General features: G+C 32.4%; 1 protein-coding gene across 1 annotated transcript in view; it reads left to right on the top strand.

Annotated features, from left to right (window-relative positions):
- The window catches only part of LOC134249846 (uncharacterized), a 59678-nt gene that overhangs the window by 13396 nt on the left and 20755 nt on the right, over window positions 1–25527 (top strand). The window contains exons 15-18 of the mRNA XM_062732215.1: window positions 11–337; window positions 446–817; window positions 1062–1259; window positions 1473–1520. Of these exons, the coding sequence (XP_062588199.1) occupies window positions 11–337; window positions 446–817; window positions 1062–1259; window positions 1473–1520 (945 nt within the window). The remainder of the gene's footprint in view (window positions 1–10; window positions 338–445; window positions 818–1061; window positions 1260–1472; window positions 1521–25527) is intronic.

Here is a 25527-nt window from a genome sequence, read left to right as displayed (position 1 = left end):
TTTTTTTCAGACGTTGCCTTTAATACGTATAAACTAAAAGCAGAATTACAAAGTAAAGCAAACTTTACCTGTCTCGTAAGGAGTACTGGGTCTTATAAAGCAATAAAGATCTTGAAAATAATCAACAGCACATCAATGATGGAAATGGCTTCATATACATCATCATCTGATTCAGTACAAAATATAGCCGGGGTTGATGCAAATTTCAGCAGCAATGCTCTAACCTTGATATTTGCCTCAGTAATGTGCTCTGACGAAGGGCAATATAATTGCACTGTGATCATGGATGATGATGCGGAACTTCAGCCCCCACTTTCCCTTGATGTTCAAGTAACAAGTATGTTGGGCTTATTTTATTTATTTTAATTTTCTTTTTACACGAATATTTAAAATCCAATTGCTTATACAGTTATTATTTTTATAATAACTCTGATAATTTTTAAAGCATCACCAGGCTTCTCAACGGTCGAATTGTTTGTGAACCCAGACATTGTTGAAAATAAGGATTCTGGAACTCATCATTGCCTTGGTCCTGTTGGGTACCCGGAAGTTGGAGGTCATTTAGAGATTACCTTTGTCCATCCTTTAATAAACTATAATATAACGCTTAATAAAAATAGCACAAGGACTATTTCCGGTAATGAAATAGAAATTAAAAGCACTTTGGAACCTTTTACTAAAGAAGATTGCAAAAATATGGAGAAGATTTCTTTCACAATAAATTCTTCAAAGAACTGGAACAAAGGAAAAATAATCTGTGAAGTTAAAAATGGAGAACATAAGGCAACCAAAGACGATATTTTCTTTGTTATTGATGGTAAAGATTGATACATTTTGTGGTTTAAAAACGGTTCGGTACGCTTGTCAGTATATAATCAAATCTTCATTGTATTGAACATGCAGTGAAGTAAGAAAAACTTTGAAAGATAATAGCAAGAGATATGATGTGAATATGAGTATGATTTGATAAGAAAATGCAAAGTATATAACATAATTTCAATCTTGCACATGTGTTACAAAAAGAGAAAAGTATTTGACTATTTATTCGAATATATTTTTAGGATCATTCTGCAATTCTACGAACAACCAAGAAATTTATTTTGACCATGAAAAAGAGGACTTTTGTAACACCTATATACAATGCAGTGGAGGGAAACCTTTTGGAAGATCTTGTAAGCCAAACCGGTGTGTGTACATTGGTAAAACGTATTGTGAAGACTGTTCCACTGCTGTATGTTCAGAAGGAGTTACAACTACAGGTAATATGTATTTCCACTTTTAAATACAGAGAAAAGTTAACGTATAGAAATACACTTTTTCGTTATTAAAATTATACACAGTAACACAATAACTATTAATTACATGTAACTTAACTTACTTCAGGGCTATTATTCTTGAATCAAAGACTTTTAGGCTTTCTTTATTCATTACAAGGCTATTTCTCATCACAGTTTGATTTTCCTATTATTTAGAAGTCACGTTATCAAGTTTTGAAACAACACCAGTACCTGTTCCTCGTTGTAAGTGTGTAGTTCTAATTATTTTTCTTAAAGATAAGAATTCATGTAGTGTATGCTTTAAAAGATTATATTACAAACATCAGATTGTTTTACTCATTCATATCAATGTCAGGATTTCTGGTTTTCTTAACGGTTTCTTATTTTTATTTATATTCATTTCTTTCCTCGCTTTAGACTGATAGTTTAAGTTAGAAATATACTTTGATAAATATAATTAAAGAGATTTGGAATTGTCGATAATTCAATGTATATTTTCTTTTGTAGCTCTTAATTGTACATCACCGTCTGTATATGAAGGAGAAAGAGCAACAATTCCATGTTCACTGAACGTTTCCTCCTTTGATTTCATATCTATATCTAATGACAAAGGAATGATAATGTCAATATTTGAAAATACAACAGTTATTTATTTCGGCGATTCTTCTTCTACATTTCAAGGTTCTTTAACTGGAAAAACTGTGATTTTTATTGTTAAAAACCTGAACTGTAATAACTCTTTAGATTATGTATTTAAACTTTACAACGGAGGAGAAGTTTCAAGTTCTGTTACAGCAAATCCTCTGATGAAAGGTTAGTTAACTCTTTCTCTCCCCCTCCCTTTTATATTCTTATTTGATTTATCATTCATTGTACAATTTGTTACTTTTTAGTTAAACCAATAACACCCGTCCTAAACATTGACTACAGGTTAGAGATGGGTAAAAACCAGAATTTTCACACTTGCAAAGGTTATGTTGGAAATCCTAAAGGATCCCTTGAGTTGGAGATAAGGAATGGTTCACTAGCAACATACAACAAATACATTCCCACCACTCAATCTTTCGACACGCCGGTTTATGAAAACTGCAATCATTATTTGACTCTAACGTTTTCCATAGACCTAACAAAAGACAATTTGACTGGTCAGCATATAAGATGTCTGGCTAAAAATATCGAGAGTTTGGAAAACACAGATCCTATTCCAACGTCAAATGAAGTTCTAATTATTCCTCTTCCAGGTAAATCTTATAACACTACAGTATATATTCTATAAAATGACAATGCATTCTATGAAAGGACTTTGAAATGAAAGTTAAACAATTAGAAATAATTATTTTTCAAGTATACTCCTTATAGATGATTTTACGTTTAATTTGTTGAATTGATTCCTTTTGATAATTCCACAAACAATCTAGATACTAAGAATGCCTTATACTCCTTAACATATCAAGATGTTTAGTTCTTTTTCATGAGTTCTCAATGTGATAGGGGATAGCAAGCAGAAATCTAATGTCATGTTCACCATATTTCTACCCAACTTTGATATTCTATGGATAGGAACAACCTTAGATGGGATTCGAATTCTGAAAATTAATGAATGTTTTAAAGTGTACAAATGTATATACATGTATATAGATTTTTTTTTTCATTTTAGCAAATCCTTGTAGCAAAGGTAATGGTGATTATCCACATCCAAGAGACTGTTATCATTATCTCCAATGTTCAAATAATATTGCATATACTCAGATCTGCCCTGGTGGGGGCTGTTTTAATGACACAGCTAAAGCTTGTTTATAAAATGTATGCCATAGAAAGTGTTTTTTTTCAGATTAAATTGCAAAATATTCAATTAAAAAAAGACATTATCAGTGTATTATGCTACTGTTAAAATAAAATTGAGAAATATCCCACACTCTTTTTGATTGCAAAGATTGTATAGTGTATAAAAGTGCAAGATAACAAACAGGAACAACCTTGAAAATCCAGTAAACAAACAAAAAATGACAAACAGGGATAAAATACGAAACCTTGTCCTGTCGACTGATCATTTCAGCCGTGAGCCCCCAGTATTGATCATATACTCAGTAGACGTATAGTTTGATTTTATTACATTTTGAACTGTGAAATACTGTAGTTTATTCATTGAGTAAAAATAATTATATTCTGTCACAGAGTGAAAGGATATCAAAATGATATCCTATCACAGTGTGACAAATATCAGAAGTACGGTATTACTTTTGATTTTCCTTCCCAGTAAGGGGGGGGTGTTGTAAAAATTATACCTTGGTCTGTTAAAAGAAAGATAAAACAAGTAAAGAAAACAAAGAATAAAACTTTCAAAGTTCCACAAATACTTTGCTAAAACCCTTGTTTACAATGCTTTCAATCTCACATCACTTAGCTATGACGTCTCAACCACTCAACTTTGACATCATGTAGCCCATGAATGTATAACAAAAAGACAAAGGCAAATGGAAAATCAAAGAATATGTAATAAACACAAAATACAATGTTTTGTCGTTGAATATGAAAGTTATTTCACGAGTGGGACAGGATTTTTTGATATTTTTACTCGTGCTTTGAACTCGTGAAAATATATTTTTAAAAAAATCCTGTCCCACTCGTGAAATAAATTCCATATTCAACATTGAATATCCTTTTAATATAATCCGAAGTCCAATTTCGTTTTAAAATAATGTCCTAACAAATGGATGGAAGCATGTCAGATAAAAACGACCAAACAATCTTGTATTTGCAAACACGTTATTTTAACTAACGTAAAAATTGCGAATTACAAAAAACTGATTTTGAACAGGGTTGCTGAAATCCCTGCAACAACATGCAACAGTCTGTAGACCGCCTCGACTGAAAATCATATTCAGAGCATATCGCTGTATGCAGAACCAGACGCACTAGCCTGGAGATCGACACAACCACCATAATTATGTATATGGTACTTTATAACCGTTACTTTCACAAAGGAAATCGACGATGGAAAGCCTGAAGTCATCCTGTCTGTTAAACAATGTAGTTATTTGTTGGCCCTTACTATCTATAGTGATTAAAACTTACATTTATGAAGCATATTTTACATGTTGCAAACTCCATAGTGTATTATTCGAGTTAAATGACATAAACCACATCGACGTATGGAAAAAAAACTAATGTTAATTGATGAAACGTCCTCAGTTTTTATGAATGTCAAATTAAGGCCAAACAAGTGTTTTTCTCGTGGAATTAATTGGTTAACACTGCAATTTTTGTTCTGATTTACATTAACGAGGCCCGATCTACTTGATCTGCGCATACGTTTTAACGCAGCGTCGACTCAGGCACGTCACAATACCCTTGACTGCCGTCACAATTGAACATAATAACGTCACAATTAAAATGACGTCAAATTGCGCTAAAATGTTTCGCTGATCTTACTTACCTGGTAGCTCTATAGACTATGCATTGAAAACTGACATTTCTATTATTTTTTTAAAAATATTTAATTTAATAAACAACTTTGGAACCTAATTTATTTTGAGGGATCAATTTTTTGGTACAGTTTCATTAATTTTATCCTGTTTTATTTCAATTTGTGAGTTAAAAAAAACAAACACTGCAACTAAAAGTAAACGATTTTAGTCTTTCTCTCTGAACATGTTGAAGTGTTCATACACACTCTTTTTTTTTGCGGACTTAAATATGAATGGATTATCTTCAGATTTAGAAAAATAAAATAAGTCTATAAATCATTTAAACTGAACCCCCGAAATATTTTATTTTTCTATATATTACATGATATTAGTGAAAATCGCAATTTTGTCGCCTCCCCCCCTCCTCCTCCCTCTACCCCTTTTTTCCACGTAAAACAACGCGTGTTGAGAGAAAAATAAAGCGTGGCGAGAAAATTATTTCATAATGTAGGAAATTTTTATTTTTTAGAAACTAATACAGTATCACAATCGTTTGTTGGTTTTATGTAAACCCATTGCGACATATAAAATACGTAGTTGGATAGAATAAATCCAAATTTTGTGTTTTGACATGCCCCCTTTTCACTGCAATAAAGGCTACCTCCAATTTTCTTTTCATTTTTTATAAGAAGAATGAAAATTGCATGATATATGTGAAAAACAAGGAATTTCATCATGTATTTTTTTTTATTTGTAAATTTCTTTGTTTATTGAAGAGTTTTAGTATGTAATTGTGTATAAAAACACGACAAATGGTCCATATCTTGACAGTGCCCCCATTTCACTACAATAAAGGCAAGGTAACAAAATTTCATTCTAATTTTTCTAAGCACAAAACATACAAGTATATTTCCAAGAATTAAAATTTTTTATCATTCCGTTTTCGTAATTTTCAACTAGATCGGGCCTCGTTAAGAGAAACTTTATCTACTCCAAATGCACAAAAAAGTTTAAAGATAATCTATATTTTTACTGAGAAAGGGTGTGAAACACTCCTGTATCCTCTTGTACCAAAAACAAAATCACGACTATTATAAAGACGGTCTACATTTTATGTCATTGCACATGGCAAATAAATTCTTTTGAACATAAATCACAAGGATAAGGATAAATAATGAATAATATCAGGTTGCGGTACACATTACTGGTTGAAACTTAAAAAATATTGAAGAATTAATCTCATTTTACTAATAAAAGTAACAAAGCTCAAAATTCAAATAAAGCTCTCAACTAGAATAATTAATTTGTTTACTATGATTTTTTTGTCTTTGTTTATGGCAACCGATGCTTGAAGTATCTTTTAGTCATGATAAATGTATTGGTCATCTGTCTTTTCACCGAGATATGGGGTAAAACAAACAGGTACCCCAATCGCAGTTTAATAGCTCAAGCCTTTTATGTCAACAAAAATATTTATAAATCAGCTAAAAAGTGAAATATTCTTTTTAAGAAAAATTTTATCCAAATTTGTACACCCTTTCCTAATCATAAACATAAATTTTATTCTCAATTTAATTCTGAATATTTTATATACAAGGGGGGAGCATGTCCACTACTAATGATGCGACTTCTCTGGATGCCTATTACTACTTACAAAAGATTATAAGCAAGATATACAATGTCTTGCAAGCAAAATTATGTCTAAAATTTCATATACAACATTAGTAGCATGTGTTGATTTTCTTTTTATTACAACTGAGTACCTTTATTCGTATGTAGAAAATTTGCCGTCAAAGCGAAATTAAGAAAATCCCATCTGCATAGCATATCAATTGTGCACAAATAAAAACAATGAACGAAAAGTATTTATTTAATGACATAAGAGCAAATTATTTGCTACGTTTTCTGTAAATAGGTATCAGAAATATTGGAGTTGTACCAATGCAGTCATAGACGTATAGTATCAATATAACCTCCTAGGTAAAATATTTCTGAAATGTCTGGCATTCGACCTCACACCTGTGTTTTAAATCGATTCAATTTTCTGCTACATACTGTATATATCTCAATCCTTGCACAAAAATATCATCTTTATACATCCTTTCTGTAGACATTATATTCTTGCTAATGTTAATTGTACCATAATTTTAAAACCGAAAACGGCTAAATCCGGCTTCCAGTTTACCACGAGTAGGCCCCTACTTTAATGTAGAAGCCTTTGAAAATAGTAGTCGCCCGCGTGGCGCAGTGGTTTGAGCGTCTGCTCTAGAGTCGCAAAGTTAGGAGTCAAACCTTATGTCGCGGGTTCGAATCCCACTGTGGGACGTGGAGACCGTATAAACCGAGGTCCCCTGTCGCAGTAGGTGCTGGCACGAAAAGGATCCCTCCCTGCTCAATGGCCCTGAGTGCCGAGCATAGGACAAAATTTGCAGCTCTCCACAGGCAAGTGGTGGCGTCTCCATATGAGTGAAAAATTCTCATGAGTGACGTTAAACAACATACATGTACAAGCAAGCAAGCAATCAATCAATCATCTTTGAAAATATTAAGGTTGTAATATTCCGCCACCTGCATGTAGGGTTTATATCTCAAATATCAATCGAATCGATATTCAAGTGTATTGTCTTTTTACACTAATTAAGGTAGGCTACTGACAGATGAGTTGATGTTACCGGGATTTCAACAACCAACCTCCTTTAAAGTCAGCATTTTGTAAATTCTATGGTCTTGTAATGAACTTGTTAGCACATATGTTCTATAACTATGTCGGATATTGGTTGAGGTTTTACATACCAATAGTTATGGCTTTGCTATTTACTAAATTTGATCAAGGAATATTCTGTCTACCTGTCGACAAAGGATGCTTATTCCTTCTAGGTTTATTATGTGTAAAAAGAAGAAAACACTTGTTGTCTGGCATTGTCAATTAACAATTGTAATTTCCATTCTGATCCTGAATAGCTTAAGATAAAAGATACCAAAGAGTCTGACACATCTGTTTCATATTTGGATATTTTATTTGGAAAAAACGTCAATGGTAATCAAACAACCAAGCTCTATGGTAAACGTGATGATTTTAATTTTTCTATCGTCATCTTCCCTTACTCATGCAGCAATATACCTATATCACCTGCATATATGGAGTTTATGTATCTCACTTGATTCGATACACAAGAGCATGCTCTACGTATGAACAATTTCTAAAACGAGGTAAATTATTGACAAAAATATTGATAAACCAAGAATATCAGCAGTCTCGTTTAAAGTCATTACTTCGTAGGTTCTATGCTCGATACAATGACATTGCCAGCAAATACAAATAATCATTGAGTCAAATGCTGACTGACGTTTTCATATTTATTGTCAGTCCATTATTTACACATTGAATTGACGACGAATTTCTCTGTTATTTCCCGATCATGACAAGGAGCACACCGCGGGTGTGACCCATCGACAGGGGATGCTCACTCCTCCATGGCATCTGATCCCACTTCTGATGTTTTGGAGGTCCACGTTTGCACTGCTCCTATTTGGTATTGTTTTATGGACTCTGATCTTGAATACTCTTCGTTATCTCCATAAGTTTCATTTCTTAAACCGACCCTTGCTCGTTATTGTCATCTTTTTCATTAACATCGGAATTCCAACAGCTTTGTCTCCAAAGACTTCAAAGATGTTGTCCCTGAATAAATTCAGCATCATTTTCATGTTTAGTAATCAACTTAAAAGTACTACATGTAGTAAAATCAAAATGATCTTTACCGAAGCTATTTCGTAGATGGCCAATCGTAAGATATGAAAATTTTGGTTTATTTACGAAGCAGTTGTCTGTGATTTCAAACTACCTGCTCATTTTGTGAATGATAAATGCGTAAGACGTAGAGAAGTCATAGATTGTGATACTATTAATGTTTGAAAGGTTTTGAGATTTCAAAATTTCAAACATTCTTTAGAATACTAGTAGAGTAGAATTTTTGATAGTATCTACGTTCCAATAACCCCACTACTTAATTTTACAGCACTTAATTTATATACACGTATTTTAGTCAGGACTTCAGATAGGGACTTGGTTGATTATATACAGGACCATGCTATAAGTATTTCTTTGTAAGGATTTTATGAAGTTTTGGGATGCAGTCTAGGTAAGGTACATCAAAATAAAAATTGACTGGAATGTTCAATTTTTTTAATAATTGAAGGTGATTTTGAATGGGTTTATCTTTTGAAATTTAAGTATGAGAATAATTAAGCTCAATTACTAGATGTGGAATAAAATCTTTCTTCTAATATGCAGGTGTAATAATGAAAATTACAAAGAAATACTTTTTAAAAAGCCTTTTGAACAGCTTAAACCAAATCATGTCTTTTCATATAGTTTTTCCAATATTTTCATAACTTCCCATCTACTGAAAACGGAAGGAAATATCTTCAATCAGGATTCATCCATTCTGAAAGAGTGTTACAATCTTCCCCGTAATATCAAGAACATCAGCATGCCCCAAGAATAACAGAAATGAAGACACGTCAACATTTGAAAAATCTGGAAAATATAAGAAACCTGAAAATTGAGGGTTTAATTCAGGTTGTAAATTACTATTCATATATGACTATGTTCTCTGACTTTGTTGTTAAATTCACTAATTAAAATTTTTGATATAAGGTTCAGAAGTTTGGTATATCCATACAATTATATTTTAGGCCTCTAATGGTTTTTTGTTTTAAATTATCATTTTTGGTTTATACAGTCTTTCGAATAAAAAAAAGATTTCCATCTACATTACTGTTCTATAAAAAAAGAACTGTATGTCCCACCCTAATGAATGCCCGAAAAATTACCTGTCCCATTATGCATTGCACCGGTCCCACCATGGTGATAACCACTAGCCTAGTCCATTAGGAGGATTTGATTAAGATAGTATTTACGTGCTGTAAAGTGTATCTGGAACTGAAAATTTTGGAGGCGCAGTTTATGGAATTTCTGTAGAAAACAAGGTATCCTCGCCAACTTAAAATGAAATATTTTATATTTAAGAATGTTGCTCAGCAAAACAAGACATTGCATTTTAAGAGTTTATGATTTTAACAAATAAAATATCCGATTGTATTATCTCAACCTAATAAACATTCAGCATAATGTACAATTACATTTCACAAAATTTGCCTCAAAAACGTGAAAAATTATACAGTATCCATTTCAAGTTTTTTCAAAAGAAGCTTGGTTAGATAATTGCATATATTAGAATAAAACATTTTATCGTCAGGTAACTTACTCGTATGTCCCAGAGGCAGACAACATGTACTGAAAGCGTATGTCTTGGATATAATCAAAAGGGTTTACCGGGAGTCATTTTTTCGCCGTTAAATAATGACGCCCTTCTATGGGGGTCATTATTCGTCTTTACATCGGTCGCAACGTCCCAAAATGGGATTTGTACCCGCGACGTTAGGATCAACTCCTTCGGAGACTGTAGAGCAGACACTCTAACAACTGCACCACCCGGGTGTAAATGTTCTTGTAAATAGGGCAATAGCTCTGTTATTGTTTATTTTTACGTTTTACCGAGTGTGTTCATGTTCAATTTGTTAAACCTCACTTAGCACACAATGGCAATACAGATTAGTGGGTTTGCTTTCTCACATTTCTGCTCTGAATGTTTAGATAATAGTTTTCATTGATACACAACAAACTTTTTTTTATTTCATAAATATTAAGGATAAATTTTAATCTGTGAAAGTCCAAGGATATGTCTATCAAACCTCCAGAAATTGAAGTTACAATAATATTGAATGAAATATGTTCAATTATATTTTCGGGTGAAATACTATTATAGCAATACATGTAATTATTAATATGATATTGTATTGAAAATTTTAGAGAATATTATCTTCAAATCTGTGCATGTCTAAGCTCTCTAACCAATTGTCCTAAATCATGTAAATAATTTAGTTGATCTTTACAGCAAGAAGGAAATTTTATTGCAGCGATAGACTTGTTGAACGCTGTTCTTAAGAGACAGACAAAAAAGATCGAAATGACCACACAACTATTTTACGGGAAGGGTATAGGTGTGATAGATGCTGATAATTCATGAAATAATGGATACCTCCTAATTTGTCTCCAGATTAAAATGATTTCAATAGTGAAAAATGTTGTGAACCCAAGAAACGTGATCAAGCGTTTTATAATTACCATTGCCTTTTATGTTCAAGATCAGATAACCGGTGTTAAATTACCCCCAAAATTAAGTTTGACAGAATGTAATGCGTTTTTTTTTTCATTGGAAAGTGTCCAACGTAATTTTTACCACGTTCTATTACCAATAAATTAGACATATCAATGTTTTGTCACGTTATTTCTGTAGTTGTATTGTACGTTCAATTCGATCACATCGAGACGACATTTGATCTTCTTAATCCTACTTGAACTGATTATTTGTACAGATAAATATAAAAAAAAAAAAGTTAGTACGTTGCAGCGATTGCAGAAAACATTTACTAGTAACCCGTTCACGCGGGGTATGTATTTTTTCCGCAACAGCTGCAAAAACCAGAGAAAGCAGTTTATTTATCGAAGAAAATACGTAGCTAGCGTTGAAATAAAAGGGTCTCAGACTAATTTCTATTGCTTTTATTCTGTCTTTTTTTATTCTTAAATCTTAACAATTGAGTACAATATGTTCTTGAAGTTTGCTAATATATGAAATTATGCTTTTAACTTTACACTAAAGATATTTATTTTATTCAGAAATGCATTTGTTGGACACACAAAAATGCGCTTGAAAATATCTTTTGTATCTTTGTCGTATATTTATCTTTTGTTCTCTCAATGCTTCTTTTGTTAACTTGTGTAAGCGTTAATATTTAAAATCAAACACATTTTATTTATGAATAGGGCAGTCCTCGTATTATTATTCAACTGATTCGTAATTTAAATCTTCGAAACGGCATTCATTCCTGTTGAAGCGATCATTTCTTTTCAGAGGTCAAAAATGTGTGTCTTAATGAAAATACATTTTTTATCTTCAAGAATGGTTTTGTTTGTTTTCGCTGTGGAATATTTTGAACAATAATATTCGACATGACTGAATCTCAACCCAGTGTGGCGAGAAACTATTTGTCAGTGGTAACAAATTCTTCGTCAACTGACATTCATCATTTTGCTGAGCATATACCATCTTTTTCAGAGAGTGAACATTATTCAAGAATCAGATATTCCTTAGATTACAACAAAAAATGTAATGATGATTACCTAGAACCGTCTGACGTATCGGCTACGTATTCAGAAATTCCTAGTCGTATAGAAGTTTTTGAGTATGAAAGTACTGGACCTTGCAACGATGACCATGCATACCAAAAGATCCCTCATAAGGTATGAAATGAAAAAGGCCAATTCTGCTAGAACTAAAGCATACAAATATTACTGGAGTTTGTTTGATATTTATAAAACTATGAAATCTTTTTGATTTTATTATACACTTTTCAGGTATTAGCTTCAAAATATTAAATAATCTGTTTTATAAATCGAAGAAACTATATAATTACCTAAAACTTTGGTGCCGACTCACATTTCATGTATAATTTATGTTCCTACTTGTATTTCGTTAGAAATATTTTGCAATAAGATAAAAAAAATACTTTTATTGTACAGTGCACAATACATATGCGGCAATAAAGTCTGATTTATACGAAAGCCCAGAAGGCTCATTCGAGATTCGAAATTCGAGATTCGAAATACGAGATTCGAAATTCGAGTTTCGAGATTCAAGATCCAAATTAACCAATCAAAAGGCAGGTTCAACTTTGATTACTCCCCTTTATTATGTTTTACTATCAAGAAATCGTTGAATATATTCATAACAAATGGGTCATTTGCTTAAATGATAATGCAAGAAAAAATGATATATGTATTAAAACGAAATAAAAAGGAATTTTGGGTTCCATTTTGGAAAATATATATAAATTCTTATTTTTCCTCATTAAACAAAACAATAGATACGTATATAGAATATTACATGGTCTTATCGTTGAATTGCGGAATAAGTAGGTCGACATTTTTTTTAAATAAGAACATAGATGAGGGAGAAAATTATTAATGAGGGTACATTTCCTTATATTGTGCCACCCCCCCCCCCCCACAATAATTTTGCCGATATGTGAAATACTATAGAAATCATAACTACTACATGCTTGTGCCCCCTCAATAAAAACATCTGATGACTTTTTTTGCTTTGTTTTTGGTTGTCAAGAAATTTTTGGTAGTTGAAAACTGCAAATGCGTGACTGTGCCCCCCTCCCCCCAATGAAATGAGCGTTATGGTTTTACTAGTATATTTGAGTCTTTGACCATAACACAATGGTCAGAGACTAAAATATAAAACAATAACGCCACAGGTCTGCAGCTTAGCTAGACTCATCTACTATTTGATATAAAATAAATTAAATTCCAGTCTGTATTGTATCTATGATTTTTAATTAATTAAAGTTATCAAAGCCTTAGACCAAGATAAGTAATTGAAAACTAAATTTTTATGTATTTCCTCTATTAGGAAACCTACAAAATATTTTTGTGCCCTGAAATAACGTAAATAAGAATATCAACAATTGATTAATAATGATGGCAAATATGTAAACTAACAACAAGAGATCTTGGAAGAAGTCAGAAAATTTTAGCAAATGACAATTGTGAAAGGTAGCTTAAGTTACTTTTATAGATATTGTTTAGTTTCTTTAGACCTAACAGAGATCTACTTGAAAATAAAGATCAAGAACTCGATGATCTTGAAGATGTATGAACTTGTGTATTGATTGGTTATGTATCTTGCGAGACCCGAGCGGTTTCCTTTTAAATAATTATCGAATATATATTTATTGTATCCATGCATCGCAAGATTGACAACGAATGTTGATAACCACACATTTGTCCCCCCCCCTTCCCACTTGGCCATTCCCGTAATATTTTTCCGATATAATATACTATAGAACAGTAACTTTATGCTTATGTCCATTCAAAAATAACTTCCAATTACTATGATAACCCCTATTCTTCGAGGTTGGGGTGGGAATAGGGGGATTAACAATGATTTTTTTTTTAATTTATTATTCCCTATGGGTCATTATCTTTATTAAGCATGCATGTTTCAGCCATCCGTATTTAAGGGGCTGTCATAAACTTGGTCATTGGCCATGCATTCTTTGACTATACTGCACCACTGTACCAAAACGTAGGGAGGGGGGGGGGGGCTTGGCAACCGAACATTTTCAATAGTGAAAAAATTATATTTGGAAAAAGGGGGGATGCATGTACAGTTAATCTAAGTATACTATTATGTCAACAACCCTGTATCCAAATTAGTTAACACGAAATATATTTATATTCTTTATATAAATCTCTTATGACATTTAAGAAGTTATTATAAATTAATTAAGCATATCTTGCAGACCAAAATCCAATATGTCTTTAAATTTCGTTTTGATAATACACATGTATATAAACCTTTTTCTTGCGTTGAAATTTAATCAAATGATCTTCTTGGTATTAAAATACTTAACGATTTCTTAATAGTAAAAAATAATAAAGGGGAATAATTGAATCTCAAATCGCCTTTTGATTGGTTAGTTTGGATCTTGAATCTCGAAACTCGAATTTCGAATCTCGAATTTCGAATCTCGTATTTTGAATCTCGAATCTCGTATTTTGAATCTCGAATCTCGAATGAGCCTTCTGGGCTTTCGTAGATTTAAGTAACAAGTTTCACGTTTTTTCAAATCATTGAATTTCATGAAATCAACAATGAAATGATATCTAAACATAATAACTACGTAAGTTAACATAATCAACATTTATTTGGAAATACCGGCAGGTGTTTTAATCTTGTCGTTTGACGCTCAGGAATAAATTCTGCTCAGTAGGAATGTAAAAGCGGTAGGTTTATAACGAAGCATAGTTAGTGCCAATGGGTATTCCAACAATTAAGGACATACACAAGGTACCTTACCTACTGATAATTTTTTAAGTTATTCTACTTTAAGATTATAGTGCCATCAGATGTTCATAGACAAAAAATCAGCATGCATTACCAGGGATTTTTGAAAGATAACAAATTCTGAAAAGTTTTTCATTATTCAAAGAAAAATATTCAAAATTAAATTACAAAACATTATTTCAAGATTTTTTTCCATCAAAATTTGTTTTAGATGAAGTGTACAAATCCATATATAGAAAGTAAAAGTGCTGCACACGGGTTCTTTATTAAGTGGAACTCTTCAACTCCAAGGAAGAACCCAATATAAAGTTCAAACTACGCTGCGTATGACCTTGAACATTAGGGCTCCGAATTTTGTTAAATCATCTTTAAATACATATCAGTATATTGCAGAATTTTCGTTTGAAAATGTACAAAATCATAAATTGCTGAAATAAAAGTTTGCATAAATTTGTAAATGTAAATAAATGTTACCAGCAGGTCCACATAATCAGTTGTGGAGTCTGTGTGTTAGCATGAGGGCATTATGAACTGTTGAAAATGTGGAAAGTGGCCAGTCATGCTAACATAGGAACATATTGTATTCTTTATAATGCCATTATACATGTATTTATCACATTTGTTATACATGTAACTTCTATTTATTATTATCATCATTATTAGTATAAATATCATTTTTATAATTGTCTCAAATTGATCATACCTCTTCTTTTTCTTTTCCTTTGTCTATGTAAAAATAATCATCAAATCTCAATGTGTGATGTAGTTTATCTGTATGTTACTTATATCATTGTTTGTTTGATATCAGTAAGAAAAAATGCAGAGCAAACACTGATCTCCTGAACATCAGATGTTGGATCAGGTGCCATGGAGGAGTAAATCAGACCCAAATACTGTATACAGGGAAATTTTCGCCCCTATTTTATTTTCATTCCTTTCGTTCTACTTTCAATTTGGCGAATTTAAAACGAGACGAATTCAAATTATGCAGTATGCTTTCTTAAATAAAACCATGACTGGGCGAATATAAAACGGGACAAAATCGCCAGCAAGTCTGAAAGGGAAAAAAAAAGAAAACAAAAAACGAAAACAAAAAATACGGGGCAAAACCCAAACTTTTATACAGTACTTAAAAATTCTCGGACAATCTGAAATCACGAGATTTTACCAAAATCAACAGCATTAAAAGCATACGACTTTTCACCTTTATACACAATCCTAAAATAAATTAAAGTCCAGACTTTTTTATATCATTGACAGCTTTTCCAATTATTTTGTTAAAAAACATTCTGATTGTATATACAAGTTGACATCAAAAATATGCTTAAATTCTGATTGACAATATCTATGTTGTTTTGGGAGACCAGGTCTCCCAACAATCTATTGGAATTCCCATGGGTAGCCATTGCGCTCCGTTTTTAGCAGACTTATTTTTGTGTTTGAAGTAGAATTTGTGCAAAATCTTATGCATGAAAAGAAGAAAACACTTGCTGTGGCCTTAAACTCGACATTTAGATATATCGACGAGTTGTCAATTAACAATGGTATTTTCCATTCCTATGTCAATACGCTATATCCTGGTGAGCTTGAGATAGAAGATACAACAGAGTCTGACACATCTGTTTCATACTTGGATATTTTACTTGAAAAAGACTTATATGGCAATCTAACAACAAAGCTATATGATAAACGTGATGACTTTAACTTTTCTATCGTCAACTTCCCTTACTTATGCAGCAATATACATCACCTTAGTTTCAATGTGAGATGTAATTAAAACGTAAACATTCTCTGTTTCTTTATATATCGTGTTTAATGAAAATCGATGAATATAATATTTTCTCAAATATGTACTACTCCTTAATAATTCTGAAGAGGGAATATCATTTTTAAAAAATTAAGGTAAAAACAACAATAGCATAAACAAAACATTTCTCTGTAGACTGTGTGCAGCTCTACAAGAAGGAAATGCTTCTTCAAGTTTGGAATTGTTGCAATTATTTTTGTTGTGATTGCTGCATCGATTGGAATAACCGTTATATTCTTAGATAAAGATATAAATGGTATGTAATCAATTACAAGTAAGTGATCGTCGTCGCTTATTGCATTGCACATGTCTTAACAAAAAAATTAATTAGTAATTTGATTCAAGTGCACAAATCATGAAGAATTATTCAAATATAGACTTGATCTTATATATATGCAACAGATAGTCATGTAAGATTCCTTCTATTTTTTCTCTGTGTGTAGAATATGAAAACACAGTTAGATATTGTGAGTATTTTGTTTCATTATTTCCAAATAAAAGATTCGAAATGTTGTTTCAATGAAATAAAGGCAACATTAATGTATCTGTATTGATCTTGCTTGGCATTCCATTTAAGATATATCATTTGGGAGATTTACAATTTTCAATTCCTCCCTGGAGATGTCTAATGGTGTTTTTGATGCAAATAATTTTTGCTCTACGGTATTTATTTTTTTTTTTTTTTTTCTCTCTTATGTTTATATGAGGTTAATTAAAAAATATCCAGTTTCTAAACTGTCTGGTATTTATTGTTACAACTACTGTAGAAAATCAAGATCTATACATTTAATTTTTTCTTAAAAAATAAGGTTCAAACCTAACCTGAGAATAGAGTAGACCATATATCTGAAGTAAAAGGAATAAATTCAAACAAAAGTATTCATTTAAACACCTATCAAAAGAATAGTTACTTAATTTGTTCATCAATGTCATTTTTTTGCTAGTTGGGATCGTTTATAGTCAATTGTAGCAGATTTCGAGATAACTACAGATTTTGCCGTATTCAGGACTTTCGGTATGTTAAATGTTTACTGCATGATATCAGTATTAATTCATCTTATTGTTATTTTTCATGCACATTATATACATTTTTTGCTTTATTTTTTTTTTTCGAAAGAAATGAACAATTCTAAAGCAGGAAGTTTTAATTTTCTAATCTATCGTATTTATTTTTTAAGAAAAGGAACTTATTAAAAAGATCTTCCAAAGTTAATCTGAAGCTCTTTTGATAAAATCTTGACAAGAATCAGTAAATTAGAAATGTAAAGATGTTGCTTAAGAATTGTAAACTCTATCCATTACATCATTAGAGCATCCGAGAGCATTGTCGTGGAATCACAATTATACTTTGACCCGGATATAGTAGTAAAGAATGAAGAACTTACACAAGATATCAAAAATTGCAACAAAGACGGGCTGGGCAATATACGAATGGGATCTTTCATCATTGAAGGAAACAGTTTGACGCTTAATACACTGCTTGCTGTATTTGAAAAAGATCCCTTGTCCTTTGAAAGTCATGAAAAATCATCCGAAATGACTCAGAGTTCAACACAATCAACTTTATTCCATACATCTGACGTATCAAGATTTGTTGATGAAGCAGGTAGTTATTCAATTATCTGATAATTATTTTTAAAACGTTAACAATAAATAAGTTATAAATAAATAGATGCACGTATTTAAACATTTCATTCGCATGGTACTAGAAGGATGTCTTCGTCAAATTAGCAAAGATATCTACTTTCTTTTCATTTCATTTTTTTCATTGAATACAAAAGGATAAAAATTAAAATAATAGTCTGAAATTAATTCAAAATAAAAACTAGATGCTGTCATGAGACAGTAATACCCGCAGTAATGTGTTTGCCTCTAAATACACGCTCCTACATATTGGGCGGCTTTCCAAGGAAAAAGTCAAAATAATTCTATAATTTACATGTATTCATCAAATTGAGTATGAAATTCTCAGACCCTGTGACCTATAACTCAGAACATCTTATATTTATTTTACATGCTTAATTCATTATATACCAGTTTGAATTCTATAAATGATGTAAATTAGATTTTGATAAATGTTTTGCTCATAATAGGACCTTTTTAAATTTAATAATCCCCCCCCCCCTCGACACCACAATCACACAGCACATACTTTTTGGAATAGGCCATAGGCACCTGGGGGTATGGATCCTCCCCCCTTTTCCATTTTTTTTCTTTTTAAATCTGGGTTCGAGTCACCTTTTCCCTATTTTTCTATTCTGATATACACTATATGTTATCAAAAATGCAACTCTTTTGTCTCTACAAGCTGTTTTTAAAAATGCCGTTTTCCACTGATACATATGGAAAAAAAAATGGAAAAGGGGGGGGGGGTCCATAACCCAAGTGCCTATGCAAAAAGGGTCAAAGATCATCGCATGCCACACTAGACGAATTTCATATTGTGAAGTTATCTCCCGTTGTCTATGTGACATTCAGTTACTGCCAATACTGGTGTGGATCCAGAATTTTTTTTCGGGAGTAGGGAGGGGGTTCACATCTCAGTCAAAACATTCCAGCCCAGAATTTCCTGACAAGCAGGAGAAAAAAAAATGAATACAAATAAACAAAATAAAAACAATGATAGTGGGGTCAATGTTTTCTACGTTAGGGGGAGGAAGTCCAAAGTCATTTTTATTTGCTTCAGTATATAGTCTTGTTTAAATAACAAAGCAAATTCCAGGGGGGGGGTCCAATCTCCCTACCCATTCCCTGTCCCTGAAATAAGAATCTATTTTGTGATTCCAATTAAATAGTATATTTTTTCCATTTGACTAATTAGGTCTTTCCACCTTCCTGTGGAAAGACCTCTTGAAATGCTTATGTTTATTATTATTCTTCTTCTTCTTCCCGGACTTTTGAAACCGCAAGACTTATCGAAAAACTTTATAGTTCATGAAACTGGATATCAAAAGTTATTCTGAAAAACGACAGCCCTTGTTTGAACTTTGACCCCTTTCGAAGTTATTTCCCTTTACGCAAGAAATGCTTGTTATCGCTACTCCTCCGAAACCGTAGACCGTATAGACACCAAACCTTCACTAAAGTCTTCGACTAATTGAGAGGACTCTGGAATCTATTCATTGCGAAAGTATTCCGTGACTCCTTCTAGTGGAGCGGATAGTGGGGAAAATATTTCACTTGCGGATACAAGCACCAAATTTTGCATGAAGGTTCTTTGACTATTACTGAAATAAGAAATGTCGTTGGCCATTCAAGTTTCGGCCATTTCAAGATGGCCCCACTTATTTCAAAATGGCGCCGTTTTTCATAATTTTTCCTTATATTTTTATCCTTCCTTGGTAATACTTTTATTTTTTTTAAATAATAAAAGGGAACTTGGTATATGATATAATTTGAGCTCCATTTTATTTATACATACACTGCGCATGCGCTTAAATACAAACAAAAGCTGTTTTAATGACATAACTGAATTAATCTTCTGAAACGTGTATAGCTGCGCATGCATAAAGCAATGCAAGGTAATCCGGACCTGAAGCAGTTGAAGTTATATTACACCCATATTTTAGTACTTCTTGACATGATGCAGCAATGGCAGTGTGGGACACAAAATCCACGTTTTGTTTACTCAAACCTAACTGAAAGGTGAAGGTAAAGTTAGCCACTTGCATACTAGTAGTGACTGACCCCATAAATGACCAACATGCAACCAAGAGCAGCTCTTTAGGGAGGGGATACAGGCAAGCGTCATTAACGCTATTCGCATTACTGATTGTACATGATGACAAAAAATTCTTCCGCTGCATTGATTAGAAGTTTGACAAATTGTTACAAGGGGTGCTTCAGAATTGGATTGGAATATATTTTTGCGTTCTCAAACATATCCATGACCTGTCATGCTGGGTTTTTTTTTACCTTTCCAAACAAAGGCCGACCTGTATCACAACCCGAGAATGCATGAAAGAATGGTAATGCATTTGATATGGTTTCAGTGATTTAACATCATAAATTTTATTCATCTCAAACCCTTGCCCTTTCAAAATACCACCCATTACTGATCCACATCTAATTCATCAGAAAGAGTTACATTAATAACAACAAGGTCTGTATCCGAACTAACCATGTAGATTGATCTGCGCTGCTACCACCCGGTGCTGCATGTTTAGAATGAAAGAACATACGGGTGTCAGCTTCATCATGTTTGCAAAGCGGTATAAACTTGGTATCCATAGCTTTGCTTATACTGACTTTTTTCCCCTTATTACAATGATAGTTGCCTCTGTAATCGCGAATATAATTGTGTCTGCTACATGTAACATCTCCAAAATTCAGTTTTGTTCTTGTCACACTGAAGGAAAGTGTTCCATGAATTTGGTGGTCTAGTGTTCCCAGTAACTTTTCGTCTAGACCCATGTCACATTTCTTTACAGTTTCTACCTTAAAACCATCCTCTCTCTGAACAAGGAAGATAGTGTCTACCCTCAAATTACCTTTTACTAGAGAATTAATGTGCAGAAGGATAATGACATTGGCATATTAGTTAAAATTTCAGGTTGTTTTGAATTGACTAATGTCGCACTGTCAATTACAAATGCAGTTTCAATGATATAACTGTCAGTACATTATTTGGCAACTCTTTACCTACTTTCAAAATAGGCATCGAGATTTTTTAAAAAAAAAAATGTGAAAGAGAGAGAGAGAGAGAGAGAGAGAGAGAGAGGGGGGGAGAAAGAGAGAGAGAGGTATCCTGGTTTTCATGATCAGAAAATTCTTGTACATCGCATTGCCTACTGTGACAGAAAATAAATAACATTGGAAAACTACGATAGTAAGAATCAGAATTTTGTTTGGGATTAAATATGAGAAATTTATCCTTCTGAACAAGTTCATAAGACCTTGATTATCACCTTCACATACTCTTAAAAGGAATACCCAATAAGGTTCTTTCCTAATGTATCCCTTTTAAAATATTTCATCCCAGAGTTTCAGTTTCGATAAGAACTATAAAGATCCATTAACTCTTCCTCAAATGGATTACCCATTTCCAAAAATATACATGTAGACATAGCCCGATTTACTCGTGAAAAAACATTCTTGAGCAGCTTGACTTTCTTCGTGATGTTTTTCTTCTTCTCGTGAACATTTCAACATATTCATGTGAACTCTTTAGTAAGTTACAATAGCATTGTTCTGCTTGACCAATGGCAAAGTTTGAAAACTTATTTTTTCTAAGTAAAGATTCCTTTTCTCATTTATCACTAAGCATATGTCCGGGTGCTCTGACATTGCACCTAAAAGGTGAAATGGTACCCATCGAACATATTTGATGTGACTAGCGGCAATTACTTGGTAAAGCCTTAAATCTGATTCTCTGCAAGACCTTACAAAAGAAAGACAACGAATTCCAACAGAATGTTTACCAAAATTTAACAAAATTTTACTTGTGAAATCTTTTTTTTTGTTCTGAATTCCAAGAAAAATAGATCATCTATTTCAATTTCATCCCAATTATTGAGTTCCTTTGCATTTTGGTCTGCCTTTTTTTGAAGACCGTACAGGCAGCAGGCAGTTATTTGACTGTCTTGTCTTATTTTAGCAAGATCAAAAAATGGTAGAAAAGACTCAGCAGTTCAAGAATATGCAACTTCTGCTTGAATTAATGCTGTCATCCAGCCGCTTCTTTTCAACAAATCACCAAGCAGTTTTTAAGCTGCAATTTCAATAATCAACCCATTGAACATATTGACAACATATCTATCTTCACCATAAATTTCTAGTCATTCTCATCGCATCTGTTCGTTAGAAGCTATCACAGGCGATTGTTTTGAATTTTAAAAGGATGGTGCTGACTTCACAGTCCTTGGCATTCTTCATTGTGGATAGCGAATGGTTACCTGTTGTTTTATGTCATAAATACAGCATTGATTCATTATCTTTTTTAATGTTCCTTAAAGGATTATTTCACTCATTAAAATTAAAGGTTGCTTGAAAGAATATTTCATTCAGTGTTATTTTATGTTCTCTGAAGGATTATTTCATTTATTGAGATTTCACGTGCGTTTGGAGGAGAGTTTCACTCCATAATATTTTATGTTTCTTGAGGAATTATTTTACTTATTAAGAATTTTCAAGTACAAAATTTTACTTGGTTTTAAGGCCCACCTTATAGTGAGGGAGCGCCTGCAAGGCTTTTTGTAAAACATCTGTTACAAGTTTTTAAACAATGGCTTCTTGTTACTGTGATAATATCGTTAATTTCTACAATAGGGAGCGATATTTAGCGTTATAAGAAAATCGTATTGTCTTTATATTTATAGTATTTCAGTTAGAATATGATTTTATAGTCTTTATAAAATATTTAAAAATATTTAAGTGGCCAATGTATAATTAATTTGGTTGTAAAAGAATTTATGTGAGGCCAAACTACCTGAAAATGTCGCCATTTTGTTTTAGTGGCGGCCATCCTGAAAATGGTGGAAATCGCGGTGGCCAACGATGTTTTTAGATTTAGTAGTATCAGATAGACATTTGTACCAAATTTCATGCTTGTATCCACAAGTGAACTATTTTGCTGAAATTTTGATCTAAGCCGCTACACTATTCAATGAGTTATTGCCCCTGAAACTTTTTGAATTTTAGAAATTATTAAAAATTTTCAAAACGAGAAGTGATAGAGACATGGGACCAACTGCATAAGATTCATTGAGCTTTGAGCTTAAAATTCATGTAAAGGTCAAAGGTCAAGGTCATTCCAAAATTGAGAAATTGAGCTCTTTTTATATCTTTTTTGTCTCTTAACATATACAAACTGACTTAGCATCGTTAATATGTACTCTTAAAACTATTTTAAAGATTCAATTTGTATTCCGTAAGATTGACTCTATTAAAAGTTATCGCCCTTTGTGCGGAAAACCTTGTTATCGCTACTACTGCGAAACCATAAACCGTACAAATATGAAACCTTCACTAAAGTCTTCGACTAATTGAGAGAATTCTGGAATCTATTCATTGCAAAAGTCTTCGTTGACTTCTTCAATGGGTTATTGCCCCTGAAACTTTTTGAATTTTAGAAATAATTAAAAATTTTCAAAACGAGAAGTGATAAAGACATGGGACCAACTGCATATGATTCATTGAGCGTTGAGCTTAAAATTCATGTAAAGGTCAAAGGTCAAGGTCATTCCAAAATGGAGAAATTAAGCTCTTTTTACATCTTTTTTGTCTCTTAACATATACAAACTGGCTTAGCATCATTAATATGTACTCTTAAAACTATTTAAAAGATTCAATTCGTATTCCGTAAGATTGACTCTATTAAAAGTTATCGCCCTTTGTGCGGAAAACCTTGTTATCGCTACTACTGCGAAACCATAAACCGTACAAATATGAAACCTTCACTAAAGTCTTCGACTAATTGAGAGGACTCTGGAATCTATTCATTGCGAAAGTATTCGGTGACTCCTTCAATGAGTTATTGCCCCTGAAACTTTTTGAATTTTACAAAAAATTAAATTTTTTAAAAACGAAAAGTTGTAGAGATATGGGACCAACTGCATAAGATTCATTGACCTTTGATCTAAATTTTGATGCAAAGGTCAAAGGTCAAGGTCATTCAGAAAATGAGAAATTAAGCTTTTTCTATATCTCTTTTGTCTTTCAATATATACTTAATGTCTTTGCATCATTAATATGTACTCTTAAAACTCTTTCAAATATTTTATTCTTGTCCCCAAAGATTAACCCTTTAAAAAGTTATTGCCCCTTGTGCAAGAAACCTTGTTATCGCTACTTCTCCGAAACCGTAGACCGTATAGACACTAAACCTTCACTAATGTCTTAAGGGTCTTAAGGCCTAACTTCACTATATAAGTGCAAAAGGATCTGATGACCGCTTATATGAGTTATTGCCCTTTAACTTCTTTGTACTTCCTATTTAAGCTTATCACTTGAAAACTATAAGTCGTAGAAGCATGTGGTCAATTGCATTGTGACCCTTGACCTTTGACCTTGAATATTTTTTAAAGGTCAAAGGTCAAGGTCATTTCAATTTTTTTTTTAATTTTTGCTATCCTTTAAGACAATTTTGGTTTCTTATTCATGGAATTAAATCTAAAAACAAAATTGAAATTCAAAGAAGGTGGAAAGACCTCTTATTGTTCTTTGAACAATAAGTCTACTAGTTATACATATTTTGTTTCTTGTGTTTATATTATGTCTGTCTATTTGTCTGCAGAAATTATAACCTTGCCCATAAGTTTTAAGTGGGATGGGCTATACAAATGGCTTCCACATTTTATAGGTTTATTTCTTGTGACAATTTAGACCTATTATTTGGGTACCATTAATTTTTACCTCTGTCAGATCGCTTGACCTAGGATACATATTTTTACAAGGAAAATACCAAACTTTAAACTTGGCCTAAATTTTGATCAGTAGGTGCTAGGGCTTTCATGCTTAACATGTGTATTCATTGTGAACTGTCAACAGGTATAAATATGTTTGACCTTGACCCTAGAGTTTGAACCACTTAAAAAAAATTAACCTTGGCAATTAACTTTTGAACAGGAAGTACTAGGGATTACTTATTTCACATGTGCATTCCTTGTGACAAGACTTTCTTCTGATACCAACAATTTGAACCCTTTGACTTTGACCTTTGAGTTTGACATATATTTGAGAAACTTCAACCTTCGCCATAGGCTTCCATACAGGGACATCAGTGTTTCACAAACACATCTTGTCTTCATTATTATTTGGTGGTGTCTCCATATGAGGGAAAAATTCCCGAGAGAGATGTTTTCACAACAAACAAACAAATTACTAAAGAATATATCGAACATGAATATGTCAGTCATGCATATCTCTACATGAAAAAAAACAGCTTTTCAAATACTGCAACCATATTGTAACCCTTTCAAAACACTCATTTGAGCTTTTCTGGTTTCCTTATCATATAACGTCTGTCGTGACGTGTCGTCCATCTGTTTGTCTGAATTTTTTGTTTACATTTTTAACTTCTCTAGAACCACTGGGCCAATTTTACCAAATTCATA

This window comes from Saccostrea cucullata, unplaced genomic scaffold (assembly GCF_032062105.1).
Source record: "Saccostrea cucullata isolate Sc308-1 unplaced genomic scaffold, CSIRO_AGI_Scuc_v1 ctg160, whole genome shotgun sequence".
In the NCBI taxonomy this organism is placed as follows: domain Eukaryota; kingdom Metazoa; phylum Mollusca; class Bivalvia; order Ostreida; family Ostreidae; genus Saccostrea; species Saccostrea cuccullata.
Note: the sequence above shows the minus strand (reverse complement) of the source record. Positions and strands in the feature narration are given on the sequence as shown.